The sequence below is a fragment of the Glandiceps talaboti genome, chromosome 1 (assembly GCF_964340395.1).
Source record: "Glandiceps talaboti chromosome 1, keGlaTala1.1, whole genome shotgun sequence".
Lineage (NCBI taxonomy): Eukaryota > Metazoa > Hemichordata > Enteropneusta > Spengelidae > Glandiceps > Glandiceps talaboti.
The window spans coordinates 13076418-13098647 of record NC_135549.1 but is presented as its reverse complement, the minus strand read 5'-3'; the positions used below and the strand labels follow the sequence as shown (position 1 = coordinate 13098647).

At 34.6% G+C, this 22230-nt stretch overlaps 2 protein-coding genes across 5 annotated transcripts in view; both read left to right on the top strand.

The window, feature by feature from the left end:
• Positions 1-5039, top strand: part of LOC144436809 (cyclin-dependent kinase 17-like) — a 78634-nt gene extending 73595 nt beyond the window's left edge. For all 3 annotated transcript variants that reach the window (XM_078125846.1, XM_078125703.1, XM_078125775.1), the window contains 5 exons: positions 938-1058; positions 1688-1934; positions 2756-2846; positions 4103-4180; positions 4617-5039. In XM_078125846.1, coding sequence (XP_077981972.1) covers positions 938-1058; positions 1688-1934; positions 2756-2846; positions 4103-4180; positions 4617-4648 — 569 coding nt within the window. In that variant the 3' untranslated portion in view covers positions 4649-5039. The remainder of the gene's footprint in view (positions 1-937; positions 1059-1687; positions 1935-2755; positions 2847-4102; positions 4181-4616) is intronic.
• A 7021-nt stretch (positions 5040-12060) lies between these two features.
• On the top strand, positions 12061-21712 carry LOC144432510 (tafazzin-like). 2 transcript variants are annotated; one of them, XM_078120743.1, is made up of 8 exons: positions 12061-12318; positions 13483-13611; positions 16406-16451; positions 17013-17098; positions 17722-17802; positions 18867-18908; positions 19317-19510; positions 19911-21712. In XM_078120743.1, exons 1-8 carry the CDS (start codon positions 12207-12209, stop codon positions 20040-20042), a joined length of 822 nt encoding a protein of 273 aa, XP_077976869.1. In that variant the 5' UTR covers positions 12061-12206; the 3' UTR covers positions 20043-21712. The 2 variants fall into 2 exon arrangements, with proteins under 2 accessions (XP_077976869.1, XP_077976860.1); XM_078120734.1 differs by lacking the exon at positions 13483-13611 and adding an exon at positions 13295-13423.
• Positions 21713-22230: the final 518 nt, after the last annotated feature.

The window sequence follows — 22230 nt, the reverse complement described above, 5'->3', positions numbered from 1 at the left end:
AAGTGTTCACGCAATACCACTAGGACTTTCATATAAATAGCACTTTGGTCTGAGGAAGCTTTAGCATGTTTAGGCTGCTTGTTGCCATGCCAATGAAGTATTACTGCCTCTTAATTGCCTTCATTAAAATCTGGAAACAGATCAAAACAACTTATTGTCAGTTCATTAGGATAAACAATCATGAAGGGAATCAGACTGACTGTGACAGTGTTAGCTTCCCTAGATTCTCATTATTTTATGTTTACTTGGACTGTATAGCTGTTACATAGAATGATAGTCCCTGTAATAAACTTTTATGATGTGTCTTCATTGATTATACATAAAGACTAACTGCTCACTGACAAAGGTAGCTGGCTTTGAAACGATGACAATTAGAAAAGATGACAGACTGGGAATGAGTCTATGAATTCAGTATGTTCCTAAAGTGTTAGGATATTTTCTATGAGGTCTATTTTTTTGTACATGTACATGTGTATGTGTATGTGTGTGTGTATGTGTATCAAACATTTCAAATGATATGACCTATTGACACGGTGCAATTAGTTTGAGTTGTTAGCCATAACTACATGGTGTCATCAACAGAAGTGAAATACTACATTTTGTATATGTGTATCAGATAAATGAAATATGGTGAATCACCTACACATCATAGTTTGTTTTTGATATTTGTATTACCCCTGGTACTTAATCTGTCAGATATGCCATCTCACAGCATCCTCACTCATTGGGCAAAGGGCAAAGAATCACGACTTATCTTACAGTCAACCCTGCCACTGTGCAACTAGCACTGTACAAAGCAATAGGTTATCCTGGTATATCCAGTTGTGAAATAAAAGGATGTGTATACACTGACCAGTTGAAATATGACCATATTTCATATACTAGTACGTACTTCTGTTCATTTGTCAACTATTGTTTCTGTTTTGTGTTATTCCAGGTCTTGCCCGAGCCAAGTCAGTGCCGACCAAGACCTATTCAAATGAAGTGGTAACATTATGGTATAGGCCACCAGATGTTTTACTAGGTTCTACAGAGTACTCTACACATATAGACATGTGGTAAGCAATGCCATCCTGACCTTTCACCTATGTGCAACCTTTGACCTGAATAGCAGACCATATGTTTGGTATTCTTTTGTTGATCTCAATACCTACATTGTTGATGGCAGCTTTATTTCATAGTTCAATAGACACAATCAATAAAGCAATCAATCAATCAATCAATCAATCAATCAATAAGTCAATCGATCAATCAATCAATCAAAAGAATTTGTATAGCACCAAAATCCAATGTGAAGTAATGTTCTATGGCCCTGAACAATAGTAGAGCTTTGTAAAAGTTAGAAAGCTCTTGCGAACAGATGTGTCTTGATATCCTTCTTGAATTTATCAACAGTGGGTGATGAATGAAGTTCAAGTGGTATATTGTTCCATAAGAGGGGCGCTGCTTGGGAGAAAGTTTGCTCACCATATGACTTTGTGTTATAATGGGGTACATGAAGTAGACTTTTGTTGTTTGAGCGAAATGAATGAGTTGAGAGTCAGCAATGTAACCAGGAGAATCTACTCTCCCAGTATACTGGGGCCAGGGGTAGTCATTTACATTCAGGGCAGTGTGGGATGTATATTGTGTGAAATAGGAAAGAGTTGAATTCACAGAATCTTCTATATATTTCTTTGCTTTTCAGGGGTGTTGGATGTATATTTTATGAAATGGCAGCAGGTAGGCCATTATTTCCAGGTTCAACAGTTGAAGATGAACTTCACCTGATCTGGAAAGTTTTAGGAACTCCCTGTGAGGATACCTGGTCAGGAATCAGTTTACATGAAGAGTTTCAGTCGTATAATTTTCCCCAATACCAACCAGAACCACTCATAAACCATGCACCAAGGCTTGATGCTGATGCTTTAAATTTACTCAGTCTACTGTTAAAGGTAAAAGGTCAACATTTACAGTATTTATCTTATTATAAAGTGGTCTGTGAAAGGTAAAATGTCAACTCCACAATACATATATTTATAGAGAGAGAGAGAGAGAGAGAGAGAGAGAGAGAGAGAGAGAGAGAGAGAGAGAGAGAGAGAGAGAGAGAGAGAGAGAGAGAGAGAGAGAGAGTGAGAGTGAGAGAAAGAGAGAGAGAGAGACAGACAGACAGACAGACAGGGACAGAGACATAGACAGACAGACAGACAGACAGACAGACAGAGCCAGGACAAACTGTGTGTGTGTGTGTGTAATTCTAAAGGTTATATTTTAGATGAAGGAGAATATTCGTTTGAACTCTATTCTCATGATATACAGTATGTATTACATAAATGAAATAAAGTATTCATAAAGCTGAATCTGTCAGACAGAATGAGATGTATCAAAGTGAATGCATGCATGAAAAACTGTATGATGAATTATTATATATATTTTTGGGGCAGTTCAACAGTATTGGAATCCCAGTAGATTTAATATTTTTTCATTTTAATATTGTAGTAAGGCACTCAAATTGTTATCCACAAAGCCACGCGTAGATGAAAATATCTGACTGTGAAATATTTGATACATTGTTATTTTAAAACACTTTGATGAAATTAAGATGTGAAACTGATCATGGCCATGCAATAGATACATGATAAACAAACCTAGACACATATACTGACGTTCTAGCCATGAATTCTTTATTCTTTGATGTTTTTGATCTTTCATCCTAACAATAAAAGATAGACCGCATGACCATAAGATTTACTGTCGGTGTAATTTTGTTTTACAGTTTGAAGGTAAAATGCGTGTTTCTGCAAAAGAGGCTGTGAAACATTCATTCTTCCAGTACTTAGGGAACAATGTACATGAACTTTCAGATAGTAAGTATTTGTGATGATATTGGGATGAAATATAGCTTTCTGACTATATTTGCGTAAATTATGACTTTCTGACAAAATTGCAGCGTTCTGACAATATTTGCATAGATTATAGACACTTAATATTTGCATGAATGATAGCTTTCTGACAAAATTTGCATAAATGATAGCTTTCTGACAGTATTTGCAAAAATTATAATTTCTGACAATATTTGCATAAATTATAGCATACTGAATATTTGCATAAATGATAGCTTTCTGACAATATTTGCATAAATTATAGCATACTGACAATATTTGCATAAAATATAGTTTCAGACAGTGTTTGCATGAAAAGAAGCTGTATAGACAATTTGCATTAAATATCTTTAGTCAGAATTTGCATAGGTAAAACAATAGTGTTTGCATAAGGAATTTTCAACACAATATGCTGTGATAAAATATAGCTTCCAGGTCGATATATTAAAATGTAAGTGAACATAGATGGAGAATGGAGAACAACTCCATCATCTCTACATTCATTGTGAAATAGAGACATGTTATTCAGTACACAATGAAATATGAAACTTGTAGAATACTAAAACTAGATTTGCTAATCAATATTGATTGTACCTGTGTACAGTATGAGTTGTACTTATCGTGTAGAAAGATAATAAAAGCTCCTTGGGAGTATAAGTAACATAAAGGAATCAATAGTACTATAGTAATGGAAATTGCTGAACAAAAACACAGTCCATCAAGATGTGGAAGATTTGATTACAGCATTTGCTAAGATTTTAGAACCTAGCGAAGAGAAGAGGAGGAGAAATGTTCTGTAATTTCACAGTTATTTCCTACACACTTACTGCTTTTCTTAAGATTTTAGAATCAGTTACAGAGAGTGGACAGTTTTGTAAAGTTAGCACAGTTTTCTTTACACTATTAAAAGGTCTTTGCCTTGCCTGGCTTTTAGAATCTCAATGACTAAACTATTAGAGTAAATTTACTTGAAAATTTTGACTACATTTGTTTGTAATTTGGATGAGAAATGTGCTAACATTGTAGAATTTACTCACTAACTATCCAAATGGTATGTCAGTAGATGAAAGCTGGTTTCTGTAAATGAGAAGAACTTATATTAATGGACAATGTCTAAACATGTCAGAAATGGGATGGAATGACAGGAATATGAAAGAATTCATGGAATGATGTGCATGCTATTCTTAAGAATAATGTGACAACCATTGTTAATGTTATCTTTATATGTTATCTTTTGACAGCTGATTCTTTGTTTGAAGTGAATGGAGTACATTTAAACAAGGACCCTGGTTACAGGTCATCGTCTTTCCCACATACAGGTATGTTGTAATGTTCAACACTAATGATGCTTTCAAAGTTTAGGATAGAAACATGCAGAGCACCTGATTCCTTTGTATGGCGCCCTCTAGTGACATAGTGTTGCAGTAATGCATATAGTTAGCTTTATGAATATTAATGAGATACAGTATTAACTGTTATTCAGCAGAGAAATGTTTGTTTCTGATTGAAATATGACTAAACCATAATTTATCATATCTGTTGCCCATCTATTTCATTTTCTGTGCCTTTTGCAAAACTGCTGCAAGAGGGCGCTGTTTATTGAAATGGTTGGAATCACAGTGAGCTCTGATAAATGTCGCTTGAGTATTAAGTCTGTCATCCAGGCAATAACATTAGTACCATCAGCAATCATTATTTTATTCTGGTTATGTTTTCCATAGTTTTACAGAGCTGTCTTATTTGTACTTTTTTCAGGTCGTGCTAGAAGACAGAGTATGTTATTCTAATGGAGAAGTGAGAAGACATCCATGTAGAATGTGACTACGTGTGTTGAAATAGCAAGCCCCCCACCTGTCCGGTCCAAAGTCCAAGCTTGCCCTTTTACACATTAGCAACAGTGACTACGGGTTTTAAGGGGAACACAGATTTACTGTTGTTTGTGTCAGAAACGTAAAAAAAAAAGAGAACGGTGACATTTAGTATGATTTTATTCTCCAGAATATAGTCTATCTACAGTTCTGTATTGTCCACTTTACATCCCAGATTGAAAGAAACTGTTGACAGGACTGTATATTCTGGTATAAGCATTGCCATCAATGGTGTATTTTGGGAACAGCTACGAAGCATCAGTTCATTTTAGCCGGCCCACTTTGTAGTACACACACACACACACACACACACACACACACACACACACACACACACACACACACACACACACACACACACACACACACACACACACACACACACACACACACAAACCACGCACATACTTTGTGTGTGTATGTGTGTGTATATATATATATTTACACACAAATGTATACACATACACATGTATATATAAAATGTGTGTGTATGTGTGTATGTAATACTATGTATGTATGTATGTATGTATGTATGTATGTATGTATGTATGTATGTATGTATGTATGTATGTATGTGTGTGTGTGTGTATGTATGTGTGTGTGTACACACTAGATACCTGCTAACTGCCAAGTGACTCAATATACATGCATACATAATAGCCACTAAATATCATGTTATCTATCAGACAAGATGAGACAACTTGAATAGAAATATAATGTTGAAATTAACAGTCTGTATATAAGAGACTAATGGTCATGTAAATCACTTTATGTAGGGGATTCACCTTTATTTGTGACAAGAGAAACCAGTTTCTTTCTTGGGTGTAACACCATTTTTATACATCTATATATATAAACATAACTTCAGTAAGAACTGCAAATCAAGAGTGCAATTAACAATGTCATTACAAGCAACTGCCAGTCTCTTGTCTTTTTCCTCTCATCTGCAACAGTTTCACTTACAAGTTGATAACATAATATGTTGACTGTCCCCCACCCATACGGCCCACCCCTACTGTGCAGTAAAATGATAAGTTCCAAACTAGAACACAACAAATTCAAGAAACACAGGAGTGAACAGATTGACTGTGTTCATTTCATTGCAAGGTTGATAACAGAGTTTGAGGTTTATAGAATATCAGCACCCTGCTATCCCCTTTCCTTACTGTATATAGTAAAATGGTAAGATCCATGCATAGACAACACATGGATTATTCCCCAAATTCAAAGAACACAGGGGTGAAGAGATAAGCTGTGTTTTTCATTCGTGTCTGATTTCACTGGTCATCTTGAAATATCATCATCAGCAAAGTGAGGTCATAGCCTTACGTTAGTTAACCTCATGGTATGAAATGTGACTCTTTTTTACCAGAAATAATTTAAAAACATCTGTGAATGAAGCTAGTCTAAAAATGATGCTATACAGACAGATATTATTAAGTGTATAGAGTGGGGTATATCTCAAATTTATTTGGTTTTCTTCTTTTGTGGATGAAAGGAATCAGAATCAATTAAAAGACTGTAATATAAAATTCTAACTTGTATATTGATTTACATTGCTATTCTACTGAATGTTTTGGTTCTATTTATCAAATACTGTGTAACTCATTGTCCAGCCCAGACTCAATGCATTTTCCAGTTTGTAGAGAAAGAGAAACTACAGGGTGTTGATCGCATTCCTTTCAGCAAGAGAGCTTCCAAGACAAGTACAACAACAAAAAATGAAATACTGACAACATAATACTCTTTCTCATCTAGGGTTGATACATATTTCATTTTGAAATCTGCATATTTGGAAACATGTTTGTATGGGTTGTGGTTTAATATACTATGTAAACTGTCACAACAAAGTATATTTCAAGTGATTGTATTTCTGATGTCATTTGTTGTCATCAGAAGTTTTTTCAAACTTCAGATCTGTGGTTGTGTTTATAAATAGATTATAGTTTCCTTATTTGTGAGCCTAACAGTAAACCCAATGTACAGAATCACACTTTGTATCCCCTTCAGTGATCAGTAAGGAACAGACTTGATTTATTCTTCATAAATGTATGTGTATCAGTGGTACTGTTACCTGCGTCATAAATGTACAATCCCAGTTTTTCAGGAAAAAATTAAAAGTTCTCTTTGTATTTTCATTGTAGGGACAGTCCATTTTCACATAGTGGTAGGGGTGAACAGGCCTGCACCTTTTTTTTTTGCAGACGTTCTCATAAATCTACTGCTGTCACGCAGCATGTCACAAATATTGCATTGTTAACATTTACATATAGTTCAAAAATACAAACATTTTCCTGGCAGGCTTTTGTGAACTTTATAATACTATGCCAATTGTGATTTGTCTGTTTTATAAAAATACAAAAGAAAATCACTGGGTGAATGTTATGATGGGACCAAAATGTTTCAGTTTTTCTCTCTTCTCAAGTCTCTGTTGATGAAATCTCTCATTTGTCAAGCAAAACTCATAGCAGGTGACATCTTTTTGGTAAAGAAAACATTAAAAATGGCTTTATTAATTTGCATATGCAGGTGACTCTACCTGGTTTCAGCAGTGCTTCTAGTTGTTTTACAGTTGGTTTGTTAACATGAGACATACTTGTCTGTAGAGTACACAGATAGATAGACTAAGATATGTTTTGTCGTTCTGCCCTCATCGACATCCTCGGAGGGTTTGACCGGTGTATGACGGCACCCTGTCACGGTGTACCGTACAGACTAAGGGATTGATAGATTCTAATATACAACTAGAGTTTGCTCTCTAATATCCCTGTGGTAGTGGAGATGTCTGAGTGCCACCCATGACAGTATCTTAACAGTCTATGGAAATGTTAGACTGACAGGTCAGCCATTGTGGGCGTGGTCTAAAGTACCTTATCTCAAACGTATTAGGGGAGCCTGGACCTATGACGTTAATACAGTATATGGAAATGTCTCCCAAACTATACACAGTACACGATGTACAGTAATAATGACTGGTTTGTCTCTGATGTGACTTGAACTTGTCTCATATCTTGGAGGCTATCCCAATCTCATTAAAATCTGATGTAGTGTACATGGCATGATTTCTTTTTGGCTGTTACGTTTACTGTCGTCATTTGTTCTTTTGTGAGTGTCCCGTTACATACATCTGCCATAGCACTCACAAAAGAACAAACGGCAGTAAATATAACAGCCAAAAAGAAATTGAGCCATGTACACTACATCAGTTTTTAGTCAGATTGAGGCTATCCATGCTTTTGAATCTATGTGGAGAAATATTGAAAACCACGGATGGCCTTTAGACTACACCTAGACATATCACCTACTGTTTTATTTTATACAGTATTTTGAGTTTACACATACTGTAACTGAAGCAACATAGTTTGGGGGTTTATAGGAAACACTAAATGATTATCAAACTAACTGTAAAAAAAAATGAAGGCCTCTCATAATTTAAGGCAGAATATTTACAAACAATATTTGCTTTGTCAGTGAAAGCCATCGTAACAGAATTTTTGTTGTTTAATATTTGCTTTGTGAGTGAAAACCACCAAAACCAGAAGTTTGTGGTTTAAATACCTCTTAAATAGTTTTATTGATTTTTGTTTGTTTTAAGAACTGAGAACAAAGAAACGTTTGGAGTGACAAGATTTCTAAAAAAAAACAACAACTTTAGATTGTATTGATTTTTTAAAAGAAAACTTGATTTTGAAAATTGTAGGTTTCTTTGCACTGTGCAGTAAGTTCAATATTTGAGATTGAAGTCAGATTTTAACACTGTATAAAACATGGGGGGTGTACAGCACATTGCAAGTATGTGGCAAGTATGTCCACAAGCATGTTGACAGGGTGGTTAACATGACAAGTATGTTCAAAAGATGTAACATTACAAAATATGGTGCCATTATGTTAGTATGTTTCAACCAGGTGTTAAGATGACAAGTATGTTATAAAGATAGGGTTACATTACTAGTATGGACAATGATATGTTAACATTATAAGTATGTTTAACATGATAAGTTTACATTATTGGTATGTTCCAGTATGTTAACATTATAAGTATGTTCAAATGATATGTTTACAATACCAGTAGGGTCCAGTATGTTTACATTACCTGTATGGTAATTCTTTTTCAAATGATATGTTTATATTACCAATATGTTCCAGTATGTGTTTACATTACCAATATGTTCCAGTATGTGTTTACATTACTGATATGTTCCAGTATGTGTTTACATTACTGATATGTTCCAGTATGTGTTTACATTACTGGTATTTGTTTACATTACCAGAATGTTCCAGTATGTTTACATATGAATACATATGTTCAAATGATATGTTTACTTTACCAGTATTTGTTTACATTACCAGTATGTTTTGGTATGTTTACATATAAATATGTTCAAATGATATGTTTATATTACCAGTTGTTACAAGTATGTGAATAACATGTTAAGTTTCCTGACTTGTCACATGGCACTAAGAAATTGTTGTCGATCGATTCTTTTACCTTTATCAATGCCAAAATCTAAATACATCAACATTTCTATTCAAATCTCATCAAAAATGGCTGATTACAATCTTACTGTACAGACTACCGATTATACCTGGTTATCAAACTATGTAAGTGTTATGGTCATGGAGATATTGAGACCAGAATGGCCATTATTATGTGTTGAGAAAAAACATATATTGTAGGGCTGCATATACTGGTATTGTGGACAAGACATGCTGGTAGGGATATATTGTAAGTATGGTATGGTTAAGTCCTAGTGAGGTAACTCACTCTACACAAAGGGAGCCACATAGTATGGTATGGTTTATCCAGTGAGTTAACTCACTCTACCAGAAGGAATCCACACAGATCATATAGCTTAGTATGCTCAGCTGTTAGATAGTCTTTAAAGGCCCAATTCCAATCAAGATTAACATTCGGTTTAGAAAAGTAGTATTTTTGACAGCGCTATTTAAAAAAAAGTGGTCCTGAACAAAAGAGTAGTCCTATGTAATCCATTTATTATTCCAATGATAAGATAACGTCAGTTTGAGAACCTGGGATGCACTCTGGCTATGTAGGATGAGACAACTTTGTTATGGTCATCCAGTCGTAAAATGACTAAGTTACTCACACATATAGTCAAATAGGAAACTAATATCAGTAAACAAAGTTGGAGGTAAAAATAGTAGTATGGAGATGGCAGTACACCCAACTAGCAATGTCATACTCAACCAACAACTAACTAGCCCATGGTCTGGTAAATTGACATTTTCAAGTCAGCACGTCTCTGTCTGGACTATTTACCAACAACTGAAAACAACACTTGTAATTACATGTTACGCATTATTTGTATAATCAGTACTGAATCATGTTACCATGGTAACCAATAATTATAGAAATGGTCCACTCATGGTAACCCTGTAGAATTTTTGAATACTGAATCTCGATGTGTAATGTCAGATGTTGGGGGGAAAAAATGCCTCCCTTATAGTTGTTTTAGTTACTGTTCTTACACAAAGACTATAAAGTTATCTGTGTACAAATAGTGTTTATGATACTGTACACTATCCAGTATCAACCAATAGTTTCTTATATACCACATATTTATTAAGCTATTTTTTCCATTTGTGACTCGTCCGTCAATCATTTTTTATCGACGCTTGTCAATCATACATAGCACAAACCAATCAGGGTAGTCTATTTAATCCATAGAGATAGCAAATGAACCAATGGTGCAAATTTGTGAACGACTCCACAAACACAGTTCCTTTATGTTTATGTATTATTATGTACAAAAAAAAAATCCTCCAAAAGTTTTACTATTATTGTACGACTTTTATTCTTCACGTTTTTTTACACTTCTATTTGTTGTAAACTGAGTGGGTGTCTCTCCAATCTCTGTAGATTTTTGTTTTTTCTCTCTTTTCAAACACCAGACCAAAACATGTTTTTGAGAACGGCAACTGTGCAATGTTTACGTTTATAGCTACATGATGAAGTAAAAGCGTAGCGTATGTAGAATAGACAGACATTGCAACTATTCTGTAAGCTTCTCTTTTTTTTTTGAGTAGAAAGAAAGCCTCCACTGCACATAGCATTCTTTTACAAAATTATTCAATTCTAGTGTGCTTGAAAATGACATTGAACTGTAATGTGCTGGTGTATTTGTCTACAAAAATAAATGCAATATTTTAGATTTAAAATGGAAAAGTTTTGTATTGAGTTATTGATGCAGATTGAGTAAGTGGGTGATGTGTATGTATATGTGTATGGATTATATAAGTATGTACTATGGACTGAATTTTAGTACTATCAATTTCTTCAATTTTGAGATGTTTTACCTCCCTCCCAAATGAAAACAAGTCAGGGAATTAGGCCTAACAGAAAAATAAATTGTGTGGTTCCAATTACGCCCAATGATAGAATAGGTGGGGGAGGTAGATTTTTTATTTTTTAAATATTTTTTTTTCATACTGGAGTGTCTAATTCAGGAAGTTATGTTTTCTGTTGTTTTCCATATGGTCTGTGTTATTGGTTTCTTCTCATCAGATGTACAGCCATTACAGATTGGAAGAACAGTTTTATTTTATTATTTTTTTCTTGAATATGTAAAAACAAGTTTAGGGTCGGCTTGAAAAACTAGGTTGAGTCGGGTAACCGGAACCAAACAAAATTTTTTTTTAGGCCTTACTGTTCATCATGTGACATCTGAGATACAGGATATATTATCAAGATTCCTAACCCTATACTCTACTCTTCCCTTGACATAGATACACTAGAATTTGGACGAAAATCTGGAATACAAGATGCTGACATACTTGAAGAATCTTGACACTGATACATCATGCTTTGCACTGACTTTAGACTTCATCGAGTCGATAACTTTACATGTAATAGGTTAAAATTCCTTTAAATCGTTCGTGCCTTTTTTGCTACGTTTTTATCTAAATAAAATTAAATTCGTCGCCTCGCTCCGATGCGTAGCAATACTATAACCGCTTACTGATTGAACAGCGAGTGCCGGTGGCACGAGCTTTCGTGCCTTCGGCACTCGCAGTTCCTATCAGTACGCATATAAATATTCAGTGCTACGGAGCTAGGCGACGGCATTATTTTAGATGGAACGTAGCGAAAAAGGCACGACTGCGACTGTCGTGTCTAAGAACATGACTAACTTTCGTATGTGACATGTGTGAGGGCGGTTGTCAATGCATGGCAGTTAAACGTGTTTCGTCTGTGAGGGCGGGCTTCCATCCGGATACGTGCAGTCGACCAGCCGACATGCGGGTGCTCTGTCGACCTTACCTTGGTTTACCTTTCTTGTAAATTGTAATACATAAGTGTGAACGTTCATATGTGCACCGGGTCATGTCTTTCGTTTATTTTGACAGAGTTTTCGAGCGAAAGTTTTTCAAATTACAGCCGTCCGTCAGACTTTGACGCCAGCCGAACTTGCGTTTCACATCTCGCCTCACTGAATTTACAATTTGATTTCTAAACATGCCATTGGAAAAAGGACAGTGGGTTTTCCCTGCTAAACCAAGTCGTCTGTTCAACCTTGGTGGATGGGTCGCCAACACAGGTGTAGCGGTGTTTTCCCAACTTTGGCTGAGTAAGTAATGAACATGGAGAATACTTCAGTGACGTCACACTACGTTGACGCCTGGAATCTGGATACATATTATGAGAACGTCAATGACAATGTTAAGCATAGCATGTACCATGTGTAATCAGTGTATGTTATTACATGTAAGGTTTCTGTCGTGCATTTTGATGACAGTGATGTAGCTTCAGAGTGTTCAAAATGCACGATTGAAATTCATCACCAGTTTTGTAACCATTAGGTCATTGACTCCTCCATCTGCTCTTCAGTTTCTTGCAGTGCACATGATCAAGAATCAAGGTTCAATACAGTGTTGAACACATGAAGTCCATGTGATCGACACATTAGTACATTAGCCACTCTGTTGCTACGTAGTTAGTATTTGATGATGATGATGATGATGATGATGATGATGATGATGATGATAATGGAGGTGGAAGTATTATACAAATTAAAACACTTCTATTTAACTTGAGTCGTACAGTTTCTGTGTAGAGATCCACACATTATACTCTCACAATCATTCAAAGCATAGGCCAACCTAAGTGTCTATACCAACTAAGTGTAATGTACTGTCTGCTTTAAATATTGATGGCAGTTCTCTCTGATGCACACACCCACATTCCGAGAAAGGAACTTCCTTATATGTAATATATCACAACATAGACCCATTTCATTTCATGTTATCATAAACAACAGAACTCAAGACCCGACCATTTCGTAACCCTCCAGATATGGATAAGTTCACACAGACAGACCTCACCAGCTTTGAATACCTTTATTTTAAGGGGATCTCAGCACTGAATTAATACAAAATGTCGTAAACCTCTGATATTGTCACCAAAAGTTAATGTCATTTGTCCACCCAAACTCTCAAATAGAAGTAACACTGTTACCTTCAACTTGAAAAGAGTGCTGTGATTTTCAAAAATAAAGGATTGTTCTTTCCAAGAGATTTTCATGATATTCATGTATTTTGTTTCAGGATATGTGAACACATTAAATGGCTGCGATACTGACATTTTACAGACGGCAGTAGCCAATAGGCCAAAAGGAACACCTTTGATTACTGTGTGCAACCATGAATCATGTTTAGATGAACCTGCTCTGTGGGGTGAGAAATCTCCTAGTTCATTCGCAAGTCTCAAATCATGATTTTTGTTTATTTTGCAGAGTGGTTAAACTCGTTTAATGGTCACAATGTCGAAATATTCCAGGAAGCAGTAGCAAATAGAGCAAAGCATCGTCCCTTAGTTACAATGTGTAACCACACATCATGCCTAGATGAGCCATTGTTAGGTGGTAAGAAAGTGTTAGGCCAGAGTAGAATCAATGAATCTACATAGGTCATTTATGTTTTCACCGAGGTTGTTTCTTATAGCTTTGAAATCAATCTTGTATATTTTGTCTGGGGAAATCTAAAGAGTTTGCAGCTGATAGAATTATTGCCAGTGTCTGAAATCCTAAGATATTTTCCATGCAAATGATGGTGTCTGAATACTGTTTATTGTCGATACTGGATTTTGTCTTTATTAAGAATACACACACACAAAGAAAAGGGGGGGGGGGGAGAAAAATTCCTTGAAGCTCAAAATTCCATCACTGTTGATCTGACATGACTGAAAATGGTTGCCACATACGATGGGAAAATTTTTTAATGATGTTATCCCATAGCACAGTCTGTATCCTATGCTAGTAGTATTGTCAAGTATACAGAGTTTGCATAATATTAAAAACAGTATATCAGCTGAAAACCCAAGCATTTTGTCAAACTATATACAAAGATTGATAACTAAAGTATAAGGAGGTACCTATAGAAGATCAGGTTTAGGAACTGAGCTCATTTAGCATGGCAGCAATGTTTTCCTTTCCTGGGTGGTAGCTTGATTAAAAAAGGCACCAAAGTTTGTTTCCTTCCCTGCAAATTATTGGAGTTCATGTCCATACTGAATGCTGTCAGTTTTTGTTGACTTTAAAAACTCTAGGATTAACATGAGCATCAAAGAAAGAAACTCTTCATCTACTGAAATTATGATCCCCAAAAGGGCCAATGAGTGAATGAGTAAGACAGAAAAAATAAAATGTAAATAATGCATTCTGTTTGGCCATGTGATGTTGTAGAGCAAACAGTGACCAGTAATTCATGCAATGTGAATGCTGCTATTTTGTGAATGCTTGTGGAGATCTGAAACTAAGCATACTGAAAATGTCACTTTAATAATTTAATAAGTAACCCCCCTATCCCTTATTCCATCAATGAACTTACCCCCCCCCCCCCAGCCAATGGCTCAAACCACTTTTCTTGAGGGAAGAAATTATGTGATCATAAAATTGCATACTATTGTAAGAAAATATTTACACACACACACATATACATACACACACACACACACACATATATGTACGTACGTACGTACGTACGTACGTACGTATGTATGTACGTACGTACGTACGTACGTACGTACGTACGTATATGTACGTACGTATGTACACACACACACATACACATACATACATACATACATACATACATACATACATACATACATACATACATACATACATACATACATACATACATACATACATACATACATACATACATACATACATACATACATACATACATACAACTTTTAGAGTAATCTTATCTGTTTGTCAAATATTGCAAGCTTCACTGGCATATCTTTTGTCGGCAAGAGATATGTTTGAAAGGGAATTTCCCTATAACATGAGACATACATGATGGATGTAGCTTATTTTAAAAGTAGGAGGTAACAATGAATGCAGTTTATTCCAATATGAAAGTAGGTGGTAAAAATTTGTATCGAATATAGAGGGAGCAAAGTGGGGTTGGTTGGGGAGGGAGATTTTTGAAATTCAAGGACTCGGAGTATGCTCTCTGTTGCCATTTTAACATGTTGAGGTAGTAACAGTTAAGGTAGTAATAATATTAGGTAAAATTTGAATCAAAATACAAAGATGCAGTGGGGGCAAGTATGGGAGGAATTTTTTTTGAATACAAGAGTGTTATCTGGTGTTTAGGAGCCGATGGTGGCACCAGAGACACATGTACTGAGTACCTAGGAATTTGGCATTTGTTGCTAGTTTCAGCAGAAGAAATTTGTTTTTTATTTAGCGCAACACTGGAAGAAATATCTTGTGTATGTCTTGAGTTGGTCAGCAAATCCCCCCCCCCCCCCACTTTTGGCCTGTAACCCCCCCCCCCCCCTGAAATCAAATGGTGTTCCCCTATAAGGACCCACAGTAGTGATGTATGTGTAACTGTTACAGCATAGCTGTTACAGTTTGAGGTGTCCAGTAGTTTTAACTTTTGTATGACTAGGTAGTATGTGTGATTTAGATATAATGTAGAAGTTTGATATCCAAAAGTAAGATAAAACCTACATTAAGGCTATGTATCCATCCCATGTCCACTTGTATACCAGTGTTTTTGTTAAGGGTTGTAGGTACCTATTTTGAATATATTATCAGGGTTCCCCACCAAAATTATGGTACATGGTAAATACATGGAAAACCATGCAAGTTTACACCAGAGTTTTCCTTAGTTCCCAAACACCTTAGCAAAAACACTTAACAGTCACCCATAGTTGATAATGGAATTGTAATAAAGCAGACTTTCAACCATAGTTGATAATTCACACATAGTAATAAGGTGGGGAGTTAAATGTTAAAATTTCCAGTTATTTCATTACTTCTACTGTTTAAGTTCATCACACCAGCATAGTTGCAAATAATTAGTTAATTTGAAGGTCACATGATTAGCCTTAAATTAAGGTGGTAAATCAGTATTGTATTAGTCTGTAAGGTACACCATGACGGGACGCCCTCACGCGTCAACCCCAGTGAGGGTGGAATGACATGATGTACAGTCTAGCATTGCACTGACTGGTATTTGAATGCAGTAAGTTGTATCAGCATAATTGGATACATAATGTAAACATTATAACTGATTTCTTGTAATGGCAATAGTAGCAGCTTACAATGCACAAAGTGATATGTAGAATGTCGGGGTATTTTTTCTGAATGTGTGTTTTTATTTTACCGGACGTCTCAAATTGTTTTTGTTTTACAGGAAGTCTAACATGGAGAACAATCTTAAACCAACCTAGGATAAGAATGTGAGTGTATTTAACTGTACTTTATTGTAAAATACAAAAACAGTTTGAAGTCATTTGTAGAAGCTTAGACTAGATCAAGATTGCAGATTATCTACTGAAATTTCTGACTAAACACACTAGATTACAAGATAATATGACAGAACCCCATGGACATGTGAGTGCAAGTGTGGCATACTCGGGATATATGAATGGGTGCTTACAGTGTTCCCTGTGGCAGTATTATCAAGGGCATAGTGAGTGAAGTGCAGCAGGAAAGCATGAGTGCAAACAGTATTGTATTCAGCAACTAGTAAGCATGAGTGCAAATACCCCTGAGTACCCACACTGGAACTCATGTGACATGGGATTGTGTTATTATTACATTTTTGTTTATCCGAAACAACAAATTTCCATACAAATGGCACTATGTGATCTTGAGCTTTTGTGTAGAATGAATGATCGCAGTCTATTTCACTTGGCAAGCATTGTTGTCAGATGAAGTTGTAAAGCTCTACCTCTGATACTTTGTGTATTTCTCACGTGATCATGACATCATCCATCTTCTTTCAATGACTTCTCTAGGACTCCAGCAGCAAGTGATATTTTATACACCAACAAACTAAACACGTGGTTCTTTAGTCTTGGCAAATGTGTACCAGTAATTAGAGGTATGATCATTGTACTGTTTTTTTGGTCTTTGGTAATAAAACTACTCTGGTGAGAACTGATTTGTATGCACAAAATAGTGGTTTGGTTTTCACTATGATGCAAGCATATAGCATCAAATTCAGTGTGAGCACGACATCACCAAATTATTTCACAACCTAATGTCATGAGTGAAATTTTCATGATACAATGTAGATAACGGTGCTAAAAGAACACTTAAACAAACTTAAAATCTGCTTTATCTTTGTCAAGAGGGCAACTACATTTAACTTTTAAAAAAATAGAATTATTCAACACTTAGATGTACAGTGTCTACATTAGTTGTATGGAAAGAAAAACATTACAAGTTACAATAATAAATAGTATACTTTGATTTAATATGGTTGTCTCTCAAATAGACTTTTACATGCTTGCCATTGCTTGAAACATTCTATCAAACGATAGTGTGCAATGCAGACAATTACTGTCTCACATTACAATCGACATATGGCACAACTTTAGTAAATGATGAAACTAACTTGCAAACCAAATGAAATAATTCAATAACATCTACATAACAGCATTCAGGTTCATGTTCGGACTGTACATGTAGTAACTGATATTTGTCCTGGATGTTTGAATACAGGTGATGGAGTTTATCAGAAAGGAATGGATAAGTGTGTAGAGTATCTTAATCAAGGAGGATGGGTTCATATCTTTCCAGAAGGTACGGTACTACAAATATGATTATTACTTGGTTTTTAGATGTAGATTTTATGTACCTGATATCGTCATGAATTTGGACAGTTTTGACTTTTAGATAAGAAATATTAGTCCACAAAATCCTCTCTGATGATTCATCAATATTACTTGGTCTGTTTGGAGTGATATTAAATTGATGAATAATATTCTACTTTCAGACCTATTTAGCAAATGTTCATGCCAATGATTACTTCATGATATAACTTGTCTTAAAAGTGAGACAGGAGAGGCTATCACATATTCATTTTATTTGCAATCAACCAGTATTTCAGTGATGATGATAGTAGATTTACAAAGAATTATGAACAGTTTTATGAAATTTGGATTGCTTCACTTTATTGGGAAATACAGGCAGTCAAAGCAGATAAGGTTGGGAAACTATCAAAACTAACAAAAACAGGAATGAAATGAATTGTGTCACCAACATTGCATGGTGGCCATACAGATGACAAAAGGGTAACATTATATTTTGGATTTCATTTGTAAAATAACTATACCATGTTTCCCTACTTGAAAAAAAACTATGTGAAAGTTAGACCAAGTCTATGTTTGTTACTCAATAAATTGCAAGAAGCTAAAATCTCTGTAAAAATTTGTTATTGCATGTACAATTTATTAAGTGACACACACACAGACTTGCCTGAACTTAGTCTACTTTCACGTTTTTTCTTCAAGTAGGAAAACATGCTAAAATTGTGAATTAATAAATTATTATAAATCCAAAATAGATATCCATTAATGATTTGTCGTCATCCACATAATGACCACTTTAATCTTGGCAAAATGTACATTTATTTCATTAAAATATACCATATACATAACCAAGATATCGATACATAGAGGATTACTTATCAAAGTACATAATTAGCATACAGGTGACTCATAATGATTATAATTTGCATATAATCAGATATTGAGGATATCGGTAATTGTTTTTGTTGATAAACTTGTTAATTAAAACACATTTTAATTGTGATAGCAAAGATGATGTGTAATTTGTTCATGTCATCTTATTGTTCTGTCTTGAAGGAAAAGTGAATTTGACAAAGGATGATTTGAGACTGAAATGGGGTAAGTGCCAGTACAGGTTGCTGTTTTTTTTAGTACTTCACAGTAATGAATCCATGTGTAGGTTATTGTAGTATTAAAAAGTGAACACTAAATGGTAAAGTTAACACTGCATCAAGTTTGAGATGTTTCTTTTTGTGACAACATGGAAAGAAAATTAAACATACAACACAACTTCTGATCTAGTTTTAGTTTCATAATGTTATTCTCCATTTTGTTTTGCTAGATGAGTTGTGTGTAGTTTTATTACAGTGTCATTGAATCAAAATGTTACTATTAAAGTGATCAAAAGTTACATCAGTTGGCTATTAGTATGTAACTGACAATAGATTGATTGTTTATAGGTGTTGGTAGACTTATAGGTGAATGTAAAGTGAATCCTATAGTGATACATAGATTGATTGTTCACAGGTGTTGGTAGACTTATAGCTGAATGTAAAGTGGATCCTATAGTGATACCATTCTGGCATACCGGGATGGATGACATATTGCCAAATAACCCACCATATATACCTCGTATTGGAAAGACTGTTACAATGCTTGTTGGCAAACCATTCCAATTTCAAGATATACTCAAACAACTCAGAGAAGAAAACAGAACTCCAGTAAGTTGATTACTATGTTAACGTGTTCTACACAAAGATTTGTTTCTTGTAAGAAGTAAACAAATAATAAATTAGTGCATATCTTAACTTCAGCTGTAAATATATGGGTACAAATTTGACTTGAATCCTTGACTAGTTTCACACCGCAGTGGGCTTTTTTAAGACGTTTTAAACTTGACTCTGAAAAACATGTAATATGTCTCAGTCTGTACATAGGTCTGTCTAGGAACAGTCTTAAGAGCAACTTTCCAATTGTAAATTATGTATACATTGTATGGACTGAAATCTGTTGTAATAGGATTTGTATCCAGCCACAACTTTGTAAATCGTTCAGTTTGCTGCATTTTTTGGTACTTTGCATATTATTCAGATAACCGTTATCTTTGATGTCTTCTTCCAGATTGAAATACGGAAGAGGATAACAGATATTATCCAGGAAGAGTTTCCACGGCTAAAAGCAAGGACAGAAGCATTGCATTATGCTAAGATAAACAAAGGAGAACATGGAATCTCAAACACTTCAGAAAATTAACAGTGTTGGAAAAATTGAACGGTACTGGTAGTTGACTACTGATAAACAATTGTAGTTACCAACCAACAACATGTCTGCAGCTCACAGTGAAGTGATTGTTCTCAAAATGCTGCACCATATTGTAATTTTTATATATTGGAAGAAATGATTGGTGAAGAGAACATACTTGGATTGAAATTCCAATTCCTGTGCCTATACTACCAGGAATAGGAATCCTGTGTTAAGAAATCTTGAAATTTGTCCACAAAGACGATATTTACATTTACGATAAGTCTTTGGAGGAATGTAACTTTCTTTTAATGATATTTTTTAGACTGGGAATTATAGGGATTGTTCTGTCAGTGGACCAAGAGTATATTTTATTTGAAATTGTCATAATTATTTTGGTATGTGGACTCACCCCATTTTTAGAATTACACTGTTTAAGAGACCAATGCTGGATAACGTTTGTGATGGTGTAATTTTTTGCTATTTATAATGTTGTCAATGCAATTTTCAAAGTGACTAAGAGTAAGTATAAAACAAATCTACTAGGTATATCACTGTATACTTTATATGCATAGAAGTCTTTATATGCATAAATACTGTATTAACGGAAACTGTTACAAGGAAAAGTTGACCGCAAATCGCCGACAACCAAAGGTGTGCTAATATGATATATCGGTAATATTGACAAACTGATGTTTTTTGTCTTGGACAACATTATACTCATCAAGTGATAATGAGGACTTCACTGCTATTTCTTGTATTTATAGTATAAATATGTAAGAAAATACATAATTGTGGTGACTTTCCCAATGCTTTACCACATATGACAGCTGTTCAGAATGATGATGTGCTAGTGTACATAGAAATATTTTACAGTAAAAGGTTTAACACATGTTGACATGTACAATTTTTTTATCATTTGATTTCTGCTCCATTAGATTCAGGTACAACTTACACTGTAGGTAACGGAGAGAGGTTTGACACAGATAAAGGTAATGGATAGTTTATGACACCAAACATTTGTGTAAAGTGATATTTGGTTGTTTGAATTTGTTATTCAATATTACAATCAGAATTTCCAATACGGCAACATGTATGGCAATGTTTCATGTTGAAAATTCTTAAGTATCATCCACAACAATTGTATCACTTATACTCCAGTGTGATTGAATTTTAACTTCGTGACATTTGAGGTACTAGTACAAGTTAGTGTAACAGTTGTAGCAAGTTTTGAAACACTTGATTTTAAACACCAACACAGAATTATGTACTTTATAGCAAGTACAAAATGTATATAAGATTTGTAATTTTTTAGTTCTTACCATTTTGACCAATAATTTACTGGAATGTGTTTGCCAGCAAAAGATGTGTTTTAGAGTTATAATGTAAATGTACATAGTTTTGACACAAATCACCCATGAAATATTTGTTCGAAGTACAATTATTTATTAACAGTTTGCACCGCTCTGTGTTGAAAGTAATAATACTACAAAAATGACATATCAATTCGATCAGGTTTTTTATCAATGTCAAGTTAGGCTATCGGATAATTTCTTATCTGGAATACAGATAATTTTGTTGTGTTTTGACAGTGGATAACCACATTTGACAACTATGTGCAATGCAATGGTAGCCTACTACCTAGGATTGTAATTTCACTATTGGTGATGATAAAAGGTCATTGTCAAGGTCAAGATAGCTTTCATAAATATCTGTTCACATTTATAATATGAAATAAAATGTTTGTCAATTTTTATTCATTCCATCTGGATATAATACTGGTGTTGACATGGTTGGTCTGTGTGTTTGTATCTGTGTGCATGTCTGTGTGTCACAAGTATTCCAGTAATATCTCCATCAATTTGAAAAAAAAAACATTGTCTACTAAGTCATATTCTATGAGACTGTACAAAGACACCAGTTTTTGATGAAAATTTATTTATATTAATTAGTTTACTTTGGTTTACAATGATCAGCATTTTGTTGATGACTATATTTATATACTTTATAATGAAATACAACTTGGTAATCAAAAGTTCAAAATATGCGCAAAGTATTCTCAATGATTTATCAGCATGTGTAGATTTTTTGTTGTTGCCATTGATGATACAAATGAAATGTTACTGTTTCAGACCTCATCAGTAAAAAGTTATAAATCTACAAGGGTATTTTCAGTTCATTGTTTGTATTTTTCTGCTAA

Bases quoted from the DNA above. Each gene is read 5' to 3' on its own strand.
- LOC144432510 (XM_078120743.1), top strand. From the start codon at position 12,207: ATGCCATTGGAAAAAGGACAGTGGGTTTTCCCTGCTAAACCAAGTCGT. The intron at 16,452-17,012 runs GTGAGTGTATTT...TGACTTCTCTAG, and splicing joins AACCAACCTAGGATAAGAAT to GACTCCAGCAGCAAGTGATA. The intron at 18,909-19,316 runs GTAAGTGCCAGT...GATTGTTCACAG, and splicing joins TGATTTGAGACTGAAATGGG to GTGTTGGTAGACTTATAGCT.